The following is a 14,465-nucleotide window of genomic DNA, read 5'->3' on the forward strand; positions in this document are numbered from 1 at the left end:
GCTGTGCCTGTCCAGGATCACTGAGTGTGTGGGCTGGGGGTTGTGAGGAGCTCAGGGCAGATCCATGATCTCCAGTTTCTGAGTTGTCACTTGATGTGATTTGAAAGGGTTTTGAAACTGTTGATGTGCTGCAGAGGACACGATTCCCCTGTCTGGGCACAACTGTGTGGTGTCTGTTCTTATCAACTTAATACCTGATAATTCTCAATGAGAGGACTTCATATTTTAGGAATAATTTCCTCATGGAAAGGGTTGTCAGGCACTGGAAGGAGCTGCCTAGTGAGGTTTGGTGCCCCCATCCCTGGAAGTCTCCAAGGAACACCTGGACATGACACTTGGTGCTCTGCTCCGGGTGACAAGCTGGGGATCAGCCGCAGGTTGGACCCGGTGATTCTGTGACACCCCTGTATGGGGCACAGTGAATTCTCTGGGAATACTGGGGAGCAGAGGTTGGAGTTGGGCCTCCTGAAGCATTCCTTGGCACAGCCTGTCCCATCCCTGCTCACAGATAAACTCCAGGGAAGTCTTTACCCTAAATGGCCGCGAGCAGCGGCTGCTGCGGGCAGACGCTCCGAGATGACTTGCCTGGTGAATAGAACATGATGTTTTGTCTTGCTGAAGCCTCTCTTCAGTGCAGGACTTGAGCCACGGAGCTGCCACGAGTGACTCAGAGCTGAATGTATGAATGTACATTTTCAGCGAGGACACTTTCCGTTTTCTTTCAGAGGTTGCCCCAAATGCGGTCATTTTTCATTGAAGTAAAAATTCCTTTTGTTCGATTATTTTCCTTCTGCCTTTTTAATGGCTTTGAGAGCAACAGCTCCCTGTGCTGTGGTTGTTTGCGACTACTGCTCTTGGGCCTCTTTTAATCATTTACCTTAAACTTCTTCTCCTGCTTGTACCGGTTTCATCTGGTAAATGCCTTAAATTTCAAAAACACCTTAAAGTGTGTTTTTTAAAAAATCAATGGGGGGAGTGGGTGGTGTCCTGACTTCCCTGTTTCTGACCATATTAATGAGAGAACCTGACCAGTACTTGCTCTTGTCCCCTAAACTTCATGTGAGAGCTCTTTGCAGCCCTATTTCTTAAAAAGAAAAAAAAAAAGCCAACTCATTTGGGCAGCTCAGCTGTGAAACTGTCTGATCGTCTTATTAATAGGTTCTTTAATTAGGTGTGGGATTTTTTTTTTTTTCCTCTGAACTTGTTTCTTTTTCTATAAGGTGAGGAGAAATTCCATCTGAACGTGAGAAAACTCCTGTGCTGCCAGGGTTGAGCTCTGGAACAGGTTGCAGTGTTTTAGAGGAGGGGGGAGTTTGTAGAGTTTCCATCCTCAGAGACCTTCAAAACTCAGTCCAAACAATCCAGAACTCTGAGGAATTGGGCTCTGAGGACTCCAGTGCCTCGAGTTCCCTGAGCCAGGAACCTGACCTGTGACCTGGAGAGCTCTTCCTGGATTGCTTTAACCTACTTCGTGTGATGTCATGTGGGGCAATAGTGATCCCATCTGCCTTAAAGCTCTTAATGCTGTCACCAGCATGGATAAACCTTCCCAAATTGCCAGGGCAAAAGGTATTTTGGCTTCTGGGGGCAAAATAATTTGAGTCTTGCCCCACTGTACTGTCCTATCCCCCCCTCTTTGCCCATGTCCTGATGTGATGTGATATGAACAGACTGACAGGGAAGATATTCTGGAGCAGCTTTTGGTATCACATGTGCTGTGGTGATTTATCTCGTCCATGACCTTTGAATTGTAGGATCTCACCTGCAAGGCCCTTGCAGCTTCCTACTTGTACTAGGATGTGTCTTTCCAGCCTTCACTTCCCAAGTGTCCTCCCAGATGTGTCCCCCACCCCTGTTCTCAATGTGCCCTTGCTCTGGCTCTCCCCAGCACTCTGCACTGTTTACTCCTGTCCTGACTTTCTGAATTCCTGTTTGTCAGTGAGTTCTGCTTCCTGGACTTTTCTGGTTAGTGAAGATGGGTTCTTCCTTTTCCAACCCATCTCCAAACCCTCATTCTTCCTGCAACCTGTGCCAGACTTGACAGTGCAGGTGCTTCAGGAGCCACAGGGGATCATCCAGTAAAAGCAAAACTCCTTGTAGTGTTCAGGCATGAAGCTTTGTTAATGTTCATTAGGTGAATATATTCCTGGAACCTTCATTGGAGAATATCTTGGATGCTGCTGGATGAAACTCTTGGGGTTCCATTGACTCATTTCTGAAGAATATGGCAAAATTTGCTCCTTCCCTTCTGTTGAGTTGTGAAGCTTCTGAAAGGCAGTGGAGCAGAGTGGGCACCCCAGGAGGCTGTTTAAGGAATCCACCTCCCTCTCTCCCAGAGAGAATAGGGATGAGCTGCTTTTCCTCTCCCCACTCTGCTCACCACCCACCCCAGCTACCTCAGCTGATGATCCCAGAAATCCAAGAGCTGGCCAGGGCACTGGGATGGGGTTTTTTTGGGTTTTTGTTTTGTTTTGTTTTGTTTTGTTGGGTTTTTTTTTTTTTTGTTGGTTCTCTCTGGCTGCACCTCAGAATAGGATTCCACTAGACCGGAGGATCTGGGACACTGAGCAAGTGGACATATGCTGTGCCTGAGGCTTTGGCGCTTCCATGGAGGAGGGTCAGCGGAATTATCTCTGAAATGCAAAATCTTGATGTTCTTTGCTTGGAGACTTCCTTGGAGCTGTGATCAAGGGCTGGACAAGCCTCAGTCCCTGCACTGGGAGGGGGGGAAGGGCTGTACCTTCTTTGCTGGTGGGAAGCTGAGGAACAGACTGGAACAGGCCAGCAATGGAATTGGGACTTGATGCTGAGTTTCCTGTGGCCAGTGGAGCAAATCCTGCCTGGAGCTGCCAGGACTGGACACAGCATGGCTGTCGGGGAGGGCGGGGGAGGGAAGGGCAGAGCTTTGTGCTTCATGGCTTCGACTCAGCTGAGAGTGTCTGTGATCACACCTGGACTTTTTTCCTTCTTTTCAGGGATGCTTGAATACGACCCAGCCAAGAGGTTCTCAATACAGCAGATAAGGCAGCACAAGTGAGTGTTACCAGTCCTTCTCTTCCTGCTCCTCCTGTACCTGTGCTCCTGCTCTCACCTTCTGTTCCCTTTTGACAGCAGACACATGGAAGTCACTAGATCTCCTTCCTCCAGCTCTGCTGGGGCTCTGGCAACCTCCACTTGGCTTTTTTTCCTCCTATTAGAGCATCCGGTGAAGCACTGGAATTGCTAACCAGTAAATAAGGAATATGTTGGAAGTCTGTTTGTGGCGTGCCTGCTTCTGGATAATTAAGGGTTCTGGATAATTTTTTCCAGAGGCCAGCAAGTACTAATGGAGCGGAACAGGAGGTCCTGAAGGCTGTGTTATTGAAGTAGGACTGTTCAATAACGTGTGTTAGTTCTGGCCAGTCTGGGGACAGAAATATCCCCTGGTATTTGCTCCATATGGAGTCAGTATGTGGAAAAGCATTCCAGGACAATAGGAAATTTTTTTTTTCTTTCTCTTTAATATCACAGTCTTCCCTCCCCCATATCCTCCCCCATTTTCCATGCCATAGTCATGGGGGGGAAATGCCCCGTTATCACTGAAGGTTTTTTTAAAGGATCTGTTTGAACATGCTGGCTCTGAGCAGAGATTTCCTGGGCGGATAAAAGTACAAGAACAAAAAGCATCATGAGGCTGCTTCACTGCGGAGGCTGCATTAGCTTATCTCCTCTTGGAATGGGAAGTGCTTCTGAGGACAGGCAGAGCTGCCTCTGGACTGCAGCTGCTTGGCCTGTGAGCCTGCCCAGATCCTTCTGGGAGCTGTAAAAGCAAGGATGTGGTGCTGAGCCCTCTCCATGCTGCAGGAACGGTGCTGCTTTCCACTTGTGTCTTTGGAAAAGCCATGTGCTGTCAGGTGATGGTCCTTGGGAGGTGCCCAAGCAGGCACAGGCAGAGCCTGAGAGGCCTGAAGTGCACTGGGGCTCTGCAGGGAGCGAATGGGACCAGCTCTGACAGGGCTTGGAGGGACCAGAGTGCAAGCAGGGCTGGGGAGGCAGGGTTTATGGAGCTGCCCAGGCAATTGATTGAGTGTAAGGATGACTCTTTTGTAGTAGCCCAGCCCCCGTGCCTGGGTTGTTTCAGGGGCTCTGGGTGCTGATGGGCACAGGCATCTTCCATTTGAGGCTGCCTTTCCCTGCACTTGCCTCCCACTACCAGTGGCAATGACCAGAGGGGATCAGCTTGCCATGCTTTGTCAGGAAGCACTGCAAAGAAGCAGAATTAAGTCTGTGGAGTCATCAGCAGGTGTTGAGAAAAGCACTAAAAGCACTTCCCTTCCTGTGGCTGCAGTGGCCACCCCTGAGCTCAGGAACTGCCCTGGGCCCTCATGGGTCACTGCTGGGTGATTGAGCTGGTTCCCCAACTCCAGATACTCCATTTTGCCCTCCTCCCACGTGGCAGTGATTTTTTGTGTCAGCATTGCCCAGCTGGAAGCACAGAGGGGTCTCCAGAGACGCTGCCTGTAGTTGGAAAACTGGAGCACACCTCTGGCACAGGGCAGCCACGGAGCTCCTCAGCTGCTGTGCCGAGGCTTTTCATCCCACAGCACTGAAAGGGGCTGAGGAAAGGCTCTACCTGCAAACCCAGGAGCATTTCCAAGGCTTAGGCTCTTATTAGTTTTGTGTGAGCTTAGCCAGTGCTTCTTAATAGGCTTTTCTCCCCTATTAGTAATTGCCTCCTTCCTCCTGCTGTGGCATCTAGTAATTACATCAAGCACAGCAGAGCTTGTGGCCTGGGCCTTGGATGTGTCTGTCCAGCTTCTTTTTGTGCTAAAGAATCCAGAGCTTCGTTCTCCTGCCTTTTCTTTAAATAGAAGCTTAGCCCTGATGCTTAACCTGACCCTGTTTTTTTGTTTTTTTTTTTTTTTGTAAATGGAACACAGCAGGCAGCCATTCGGGTATTGGCAGAGGGGTTTGGGAAAGCACTTTAGTAAGAAGAGGTTTGATTTCTAGAACCCTTAGATTTCTTTTATTGGAGGGAGTAAATCATTAATGATTGTGGCTTTCTATACACTCCTCCCCCCAAAAGCATGTGCTAAGGACAGGAACTAAACCAGAGAAACATCAAGCAACTTCGCCAGGCTGCCCTGCTGGGATGGATCCTGTCTCAAACCAGAATCACCCCGTGCCTTTCCATGCTGCTGGAAGCCTCCTTTTATGTCTTTGAGCTGCTCTTCCCGGGGACTCACTCATATGAACAGTCAGGATCATCAAAGTGCTCTGAAATCAGCAGGAGCAGCCCCTGGGCAGCAGTTTTGCACTCAGGCTGCTGGACCAGGCTTGGTCAGGATGGTGGGAAGGGGCAATGTTCCCCTGCCCTTGGTGATCCCAAGGGAAGTGTCACAGGACGAGTGTCCTGCAGCCACAGAGTTTGGGCTCAGGATCCATCCTTCCCCACTTCACCTTTCATAAAGTGGGAAGGCTCTTGCAGTGGGATCAGGGATAGAATCAGTTGGCTCAGGGGCACTGAGGAAGCACAAAAGGAGCACAGTGCTATCCCATAGGGAGCAGAGCTGCAGGAGGCAGGGAAGGCATTCAGGCAGCCCAGCAATGGTAATCCAGCCATTCCTCCCATTATTCCTGTCAGCTATTCCAAATGCTTTCGCCCTGCAGCGGCAGAGGAATGCTGGAGGAAGAGTCTGCTGAGTTTCATCCCTGCCAGCTGCCTTCCTCACTCCTGCAGCTGAACTGCGTTAAACTCCTGTCTCTGCACTTTTACTGGAGCGGGACAAAGCAAAATGCTGCTCTGTTCCACCCAGTCCGTGCAGAGCAGACCTGGAGCTGGAAATGGAAATGAATTAAACTTCTCCCAGCCTGTCATCTCAGAGCTTAGGAACTGCCAGAAGCCGACCCCTGAATAGCAGTGGAAGAGCCTGAAAACCTGCTTTCCCTGGAAGGATCCGAGTGGGATGATGTTCACTGGAAAACCAGTGCTCAGAGCTCAGCTTCATGAATATTTGGTGCTCCTGGGATGGGGATTGTAGGACAGGGAGGAAAAGCTGCCAAGAGCCAGGGAGTTCCAACCTCCTCCCTACGGATTATCCACCACCTCCCCTCTGCCCCGTGCTTTTGCTGAAGGGCTTCCTGCTTCTACAGTGCGTTTTGTTACTAATTCACTGACCTGCTGCAGCACTTAAAGTGATGAAGTGGATGCAGAATTCTACCTCTGTCCCTTGTTTCCAAGGCAACCATCTTCCCTTCCCTCTCCACAAGTGTCACACTTAATTTGTTCAGGCGCAGATCCGATTGCAGGAGTTCATAGCACGAGAAGGGAGGCACTTCCACCTTTTATTAGTGGAGGTGCAAATTAACCTGCAGGGCTGGGGTCTTCTCCCATCCTGGAGCTGCTGTGCTGCCTTCCCCAGCACCTGTGGGGTTTGGAGTGTGGCTCTGGGATGCTGGGCTGTTCAAACCTGGGTACCAAACCCCTTGGAAGTCTGTGTGGTGCTGCTGAGGGCTCCTTTGCAGGAGCTGACTGTGCTCCTGGGCTGCATTTGAGAGAGGGAGAGGGGCTTTTCTGAGCCTCTGCTGCTGCCTGTGCGTTTGTGGGCTTTCCCCATCCCTTCTCTGTAGTGCCAGGCAGTGATCTCCCCTCGGCAGGACACAAAGAAGCATTCCTCTTCCATCCTGAGACACCTGGCTCAGTTTTCCTTGCCCTCTGGCAGCACATGGAAGGGATCTTTGCTTCCTTTACCCACATTCTGCAAATCAGGTGTGTTCTTTACCCACATTCTGCAAATCAGGTGTGTTAAAGGACTGAATCTCCAGAACTCCTTGTAGGAGTCTCAGCCATCCCTGCCACCTTTGGTCCTACCACCAGCTGGGAGAAACTGCTGTTTTCATACTTTTGTTTTTTCTGAACCCAGCTGAGGAGCTTGGACATCCCTTGATCCCACAAGAGCTGGCGTGGGGATTGCAGGGACACTGCTGGCGTGTGTTGCCTTTCCCTGGGACACTGTGTGCCTTCCTCAGTTGCCTGTGAGGGAGCTGAGCTAAACTGGAACCCTGTTCATTGCTGCTTGTGGTGACAGTGACCTTCCAGGGAGCTCGAGGCCCTTACATGGCATCACAGGAGGTGGAGAATTGCTCGTCCTGACCCTGGCTGGCAGGGCAGGGATCTGCAGCTTGGCATCTGCTCTCAGAGAAAACCATCCCTGTGCAAACCAAGCCAACTGCAATGTTTGTGACCCAAATGGGAAGTGAATAGCTGGGAGTGTTGGAAAGCTGCAGCTGTGCTTACAAGATTCTTATTTTAACCTTGCTTATACCAGGACTTGAAAAGAGCAGAGGGAGGACTTGTGATGGGAGATCTGAGCTTGGGAGCTGCAAACTAAACGGGCTCATTAAGCACTGGGCAACCCAGATTCCTCTTTTCCTTCAGTCCTTGACCCTTGCTGTCTTATCTCCCTATGGCTGACAGCAGCTGTCTGGGCACCACTTCTGCCTGGCAGGATCACAATTAACGCTTGTGCCGCTGCTGGCCGGGGGTTCTGAGCTTTGCAGGCGCCTCAATGAGCTTGTGGAATAGGAAGAAATAATCCCTTACTACTGCTGCCTTCACTCTGAAGCGTTTCTAAGCCACTCCCAGCCCTTTGAAATAGAGACCAGAGAGGAATCTGCCTCTTGCAGAGGGATGTTCTGCACAAGGGGCGCTTCTGAGATAGTCAAAATCGTTTCTTCGCCCTCAGGGTTAAAGCAGCTGCCACAAGCACCAGGTAACTGTGTGTGTGCCAGTGCAGTTGGCTCAGAAAACATCCCTGAAACTGAGAACAACTGGTGGAACAGGGCACTCATCAGCAGGGCTCTGACCCAGCCCGTGTTTTGAGTGGTGGTGACGGCAGGATTGAGGAGGGGCTTTATCTCATGGCCATTGCTGACCAGGAGGTGCTGCTTTCTGACTCAGGCAGTGGCTTCCTGAGGCAGATGAGGGTGTTCCAAGAGCCAGTGGTCCTCAGCTGAAGAGCAAATCTTCAGTGACAACCTCCAGCACCAGCACAGAATGTGGAATGTCTGTCCCTGCTGGAAAATCCTTGCCAGAAAATACTCCACTACTCCATACAGAATTGCTCGAGGCTCCTTCCAAGAGGTCTTTGATTTTTCTTAGAACTTCAATGGATTTCTCTTCTCACTCTCTGTCCTCATTACCATATATGCATATGCAAGTGTTTGAAATCACCTCCCGGAGGATAGAAGCATAATGACTGGAGTACAGTGATTCAGGTTTCTGCTGCTAATAAAAACCTATTTTTACTCTCCTGGTAAGTAGGACAGGAGGGAAGAGTGAGGCAGAGCTGAAATACAGCAAAATAAAAACACCAGTTGCCATAGACTTCCAGGCTTTTTCCCTTTAAAATTCTCCTTTTAACAGCAGTCACTCTGATCTCATTTGTCCTGGATATTCCCTTCTCCCAGGATCTCTGGTGTTGAGTTTGGATCCCTCAAGCCCCAGAGCCCCTGGCAAAACCAGCTGGTGGCTCCTCTGCTCCTGTGCTGCTGATCCTGCCAGGCTGGATCAGCCCAGGCTGGATTTGCTGTCTTGGCAGTTGCTTCCCCGATGAACACAGTCCCTAAGGAAGGGAAATGGATTGATCTGATTAGGAGAGCAGTGTGCCATGCACGTCACCAAGGAAGCCATCCATGGGATCTGTGAAGAGCCCTGGGCCAGAATCGAGTTATGATGGTCCTGCTCCCTTCCTGCCACTCCAGCAGCTGGGATGGGCTTTGCTCAACTCCTGTAGTGCTCCTTTAGAGACCAGAGGTGACAACTGCCAGCTGAGATCTGCAGCAGTTCCCGTCCCTCTCCCCAAACAGCACCTTCCTCCCTGCAGACAAGGGGCTGCCTGGCTCCAAAACTCCATTGCTGCAGAGAAAACAGTTTAAAGATGTTGACGATGAAGCAGTTTCTGGATGAGAGTTCACCCCTCCCTTGAATCCTGCCTGATTTGTCCCAGTAGCTGCATTTCCATTTGTTTATCTCCTCACTCCTCGCTTTTCCTGATAGTTTTGTTAGAATCCCACTTTTTTTTTAGGCCGACTGTCAAAGCAGTGTAAGACTAGAACAAAATGATAATTACAGCTCTGCGCAGGAGGTGCCTTCAGCCTTCCTTCCTGAAAGGAATTTGGAACTGGGGTGATAAAAACCAGATGGCTCAGGTTGGTGAGAGTTCTTGGGCTGGCTCAGGCCCTCCTCCGTGACTGGAGGCCAGGAGTTACTGGATGCCAACTGCAGGATGGAAGCACTTGTGTCCCATCAGGCTTGTGTGGGCTGGAAAGGTGTGTTAGAGGTACCTGGGTTTGGAGGAACCTCTGCTCCCATCCACATTTAGGGGGTCACTGGGAGTGTGGAGGCTCCAGCAGCACTTCCAGGAAACTTTGGGTGCCCACGTGCAGCACTGGGAGATGTCCCAGACAGTCTGGAGTCAGAGCTCTGCTATGGGAGTACGATGAAAACCTTAGAGGTTTATCCCATCTGGCTCTGGGATGCTGCTGGGAAGCAGCCTGCTAGATTCCTGATCTGATTAAGAACAGCTTTCGGAGCCGATATCCTTTCCTGGCCAGATGGCAGCACAGGGTTTGGTGGTGATAGGAGTCCCTCGAGACAGGGGGGGATAAAAAGATAAAGTAGAAGCGTTTCTGCTGTGGCCTTGGTGCAAACTGGCTTTTAGAGGAAACTGCTGCAGTAACTGCCCCTCTCCTCAGGCTGGGATCCTGCAAACTTGTGTCTGTTGTTTGGATCAGCCTCAGCTTCAGGGTAGGGGGAGTTCCTTCTGTCCTGCTGGCTTGGAAAATAAAAACTCAGGAGCTCTGGCAGCTCTGCTGATATATTTTGACTTACAGGTAGTTTGGGCTGGAGTTGGTGATGGAGAGAATGGTCCTGAGCTGCATGTCCAGGCCTGAGCTGCCCTCTGTGCCTGTCCCTCTGTTCCTGTCCTGTTCCCAGCATGTCTTTAAGCACATTCCAGTACTGACACCTGGCCAGACCTTTTGGTTCCTCCTGACCTGCCGTGGGTGGAGCTCCCAGCTCGGAATATTGGGGTGGGCTGGGGCCATCCTCATTGGAGGACTCCTGCATGCCTTGTGCACTGATCCAGCTCTGCCCTTGGGCTCTCTGCAGCTGGTTTAGGAAGAAACACGCTCAGGCAGAGGCGCTGGTGCCCATCCCTCCCAGCCCCGAGACGAAGGACAGGTGGAGGAGCATGACGGCGGTGCCTTACCTGGAGGATCTGCATGGCTACAATGAGGAAGAGGATGATGACTTGTATGACATTGAAGATGATATCATCTACACTCAGGACTTCACAGTACCAGGTAGGGGAGAAGTGGTTGGGGGGGATTTTTCTGTGTTTAAAGCTTTTTTAGGAAAGGCCTCAAGGTCTGAATAATCCTTTCAACAGAGGGGGAGGTTCTTGGTTGCGGAATGGTGTGAGTGAGCCGTGATGCTCCAGATTCCTCAGTCCTTGATTTGATCGACCTGGGTGCCCCTCCCAGTGTTACCCCTGTGCCCGCTTCTTCCTTCTCCCAGGAACAGCTGCTGCTGGACTCTGCTGTTGAGCACAGTTAATTCTTTGAACCAATTTTGCTAGAATTAGTTATTTGTGAGCAGAACCCTGAAATGACTCTGTCTTCAGGGTATGTGGCACACCTGGGGAATCCTCTGCATGCAGGGAGACGGGTCCCAGCCCGGCCCTCACCTTCCTCAGCTCCATGTCCATCCCAACCTGCCCACTGCCAGTGTTCCCCAGCTCCATGTCCATCCCAGCTGAGCATCCCATGCAGGCAGGTGTCTGAGGTTAAGGATCCCTCTGAGAGCAGTGACACCAGGAATTTCACCCTCCTCAAACAAACCGCCGCGTTTAAACCCAAATCAGAGCTGTCATGACAGATGACAGGCAGATTATTGGAAGATCTTCTGTGTTCTCTATGTAGTAATTTGTGCTGTTTCAGAGGGATTAGAGACCTAAAGGATGAAGGGGCTGGTGAGGTGGGATGTGCAGTGTTCGTGGTGGGCAGGATTCCCCTCAACACTGGGAACACAGTCATGGCAGAAGCAGGGTGAGGAGGGTCCCAGCACAGACCTTCGGTGGGTTTGTGAGGCATTGCAGAGGTGGGGGCAGCTGCAGAGGGAATAAATGTGAATTTTTCCACCAAAGTCTTCCTTCAGCATCCCTTTGAACCTGCCCGGTGCTGCATTTCTAGCAGTGATCCCATATTAAAATATAAATTAAAAGCCCCCTTGTACTTGGGGGATGAGTTCAGCTGTGGCTCTGTTGGGCAGCCAGAGCAGGAGTGTGAGTGACTCATGGGTGGGGGTGGGTGTTGGGTTTGAGGGGGAAGAAAGAGGAAACCTCATTAAATCCTGTGTTCTTCAGAGGAAGAAGGGGCTTTGAGGAAGTGCTTTCATTTTTAAAGGGTTATTTAAAGATTCATGCAGCTCTGTGGGGAGATGTAAATGCTCCAAGCCCCTGGTTCAATCGGTGTTAAACATCCCATCCAGGGAAGTGCTAGGAGAGGATGGAGGAGAGGATGGCTGTGGCCTGGAGGCAGAATCCTCTCCCCACTCTTGTGCTGTGAAGGGATGTGATGGTCCTGCTGGGTGCTTTTGTGCTGCCTCAGGTCTAGAGGCTGAGCTCTGCTCTTTCCTGTCCTACATTAACCCCTCCTCTGCTGCAGCCCCATCCTGCAGCACCTGCTCCTGGGTTTTTCAGTCCGTGGCTGGAAAATACAGCCAGGACTGGAGCTTCTGAGCCAAGCCTGGTTGTCAGGAAGGTGCATTCCTGGCTGCTCATGATGCCTGTGTGCTCAGTCTGACAAACAGCGATTCTAAAGCTCTTTGCAGTGTTGTTTTGAAACCTTTTTTGGTGCCTGAATGAGCTGGATGCGGAGCCATTAAGAATGTGAGGGGTGGCAGGGATGAGCAGGGATGAGCAGCCACGTTCCTGGTTCCTCTCTCAGCCCTCCCTCCCTTTATTTATTTTATTTTTAGCCCTGCTCGTGGTAAGGGTGAGGTGGGCAGGAGCTGCTCGGGCAGACACAGCGCTGGGTCAGCGGTTCCGCGGGGGCAGCAGTTGCCAAGACTTCAGCCCGTGCTGAATTTTTATTTTCATTAATTTGAACGTCAGCAACTGTCATTGGTGAAGGAGGTAAAATTAGCTCACGATTCACCTCCCTCCTTGGTATCCATAATAGACTCCCGGGACTGTGCTTTTGAAGCAGGGAAGGAGGGGAGGAGGGAAGAGTCACACAAAAGACAAATGAGCTGTTTGGATAGATTCTTTTTTCCCTCCCCAGTCAGAAATGTTAATTGACTTGGCCCGAGTTCAGCCGAGGGAGGGGAAGGAGAAGTGCTCAGCTTGGCTCTGAATGGGGTTGTTTGAGGCTCTGCAGTCCTGCCGGTGGGATGGAGGGATGGGAGGAAAAACCTGGAGCTCTGGGGTGCTGCAGCCTGACCCACATGAGCCCCCAAAGGAGCCCCATGCCTGGGGGCCCTGGGGCCAGTGTATCCCCCTCTTCTAACTTGGACTCCTGAGCCCTTTCCAACCATCACCGCTCCAGAGGGGTCAGGCGCTGGAGAAATCCATGAGCTTCTGCTCCTGAGCCTCCTGCTGTGGCAGTCACTGCCAGAGGCACTGGCACATGCCCTGAGGGGGGGCCAGAACACCCCCATCACTACAATCCCTTGTGGTAACCTGGGCCAGGAGCTGTGCTGCTCCAAAGTGCCAGGCTGGACACTGCAGGTGCCACCAGCTCCAGCAGTGCCGGGGTTGGGTGCCTAGAGCCAGGAGCTGTCCCTGGCCAGTGGGTTGCTGTCTGTTCTTGTGACAGGAGTGCTCAGGTAAGCAGCCACAAGCCAGTGACTGGGGGCTGTGGCAGCTCTGGGAGCCATGGGGAAGGATACAGGGGGAGGTCCAGGAGGGAATCAATTGCACGTGTAACCCAGGATACACCCACCCCTCCCTCCCCATCTCCAGCAGTGGCCAGGGATGATGTAGCACGGCACAGGGGTCCCAGGTAGGACCCCCACTGTGCTCCCCCAGAGGAGAAGCAGCTCTCCCACCACCCCTGCGTGTCCCCCCAGCTCCCAGCAGTGGGGTGATCATTGGCGCAAGCGGAGCTGACGTCCCGCCCGGCCTTGGCGGAGAAAGGATTGAGCATCCTTTAAAGAAAATTATACATAATCGTCTTACAGCCTTTGCTTCCACTCAAACCTCTGAGTCATAACTGAAGGGCCCTGGAGCGTGACGTTCCTGCTGGAAGGAAATTGCCTCGGCTGGATCCGGTGGGGGGGAGCCAGGGGCCTGATGAAGCCTCTCCTCAGCCCTGCACTGGGCTGGGGTCTGCGCCGTGTTCCCAGTGGGAGCACCCCAGGATGCAGCCACATCCCTCTGTCACTCCCCAAGCCAGGGGATGGGACCCAAGCCCCGGCTGTGGCAGCAGGAGATGCCTCTGGAAATGGCTCTTCACCTGCTCTGCTGAGTCACAGGGAGCTGAGGAGGGAGAGGGGCTGATGACACCCATCGGGATGTTCCCTCGGGGAACAGTGACACACCTGAAACCAAACCCTGCCAGGAGAGGCTGCGCTGCCCTGTTCTGCAAACACACCCAGCCCCTGGCTATCCCACAGTTGGTACCTGGGGCTGGGACCTGCAGAGAAGGCAGGAGGAAGAGGAGCGACCTCGTCCACCGCTGCCCCTCTGCTCCTCAGAGGAGCTGGGCTGTTGCCTGAGGTCTGAGGCAGGATAGACAGATAGTCCAGGGAGGAGAGGACACTGTGTCTGTGTGCTGGGGGAACGGGGGCCAAAGCAGTCCTCGAGGGGAGCGGGGAGGGAGGTGCAGTCTCAGTCTCCCAGCCTTGCACATCCCGGGTTGGGGATCCCTCCCCTGCGCTCCTCGCAAGAACAGCTTCGGATTTCCCGCAGGAGCAGGATCCATCCCGGGCACTGGGAAGGGGATACTCCGTGAGGGTCTGCTGCCACCCCCTCACTGTGGCCGTTCTCTTGCAGGACAGGTGCCTGAGGAGGAGGCCGGGCAGAACGGGCAGAGCCGCGGCAAGGGGCTGCCCAAGGCCGTGTGCATGAACGGGACGGAGCCGGGGCAGCTGAGCGCCAGGGCCAAGGGCGAGCGCCGGGCCAGCGCCTCCTCCAACCCCTCCCGCAAGGCCTGCTCCGCCAGCAGCAAGATCCGCAAGCTCTCCACCTGCAAGCAGCAGTGAGCTCTGCCCAGGTACTGCTGGGGTCTGCCCAAGGGAGCTGAGGGACATCTGAGCCTGCCCCAGCCATGGGCAGGGGGAGGGAGTCGAGGGGTGTTTTGTAGTCTGGGTCCTGAGCATCCCTCTGTAGAGTCCATGGTACCCAAGGCCTGGATCCCTGTGGTGCTGGGGGGTGCAGAGCCCAGGGGAGACCCCCCATGCCCTGCTCTGCCCACCTGGCTCT

At 52.6% G+C, this 14,465-nt stretch overlaps 1 protein-coding gene across 1 annotated transcript in view; it reads left to right on the top strand.

Moving 5' to 3' along the window:
* Positions 1-14,465, top strand: part of STK11 (serine/threonine kinase 11) — a 31,857-nt gene that overhangs the window by 15,586 nt on the left and 1,806 nt on the right. Inside the window, exons 7-9 of the mRNA XM_066205857.1 lie at positions 2,976-3,033; positions 10,151-10,344; positions 14,037-14,256. Coding sequence (XP_066061954.1) covers positions 2,976-3,033; positions 10,151-10,344; positions 14,037-14,245 — 461 coding nt within the window. The 3' untranslated portion in view covers positions 14,246-14,256. The remainder of the gene's footprint in view (positions 1-2,975; positions 3,034-10,150; positions 10,345-14,036; positions 14,257-14,465) is intronic.

Source organism: Chamaea fasciata, unplaced genomic scaffold (genome assembly GCF_029207755.1).
Source record: "Chamaea fasciata isolate MVZ Bird 193981 ecotype frontalis unplaced genomic scaffold, bChaFas1.0.hap1 SCAF_28, whole genome shotgun sequence".
NCBI lineage: Eukaryota > Metazoa > Chordata > Aves > Passeriformes > Sylviidae > Chamaea > Chamaea fasciata.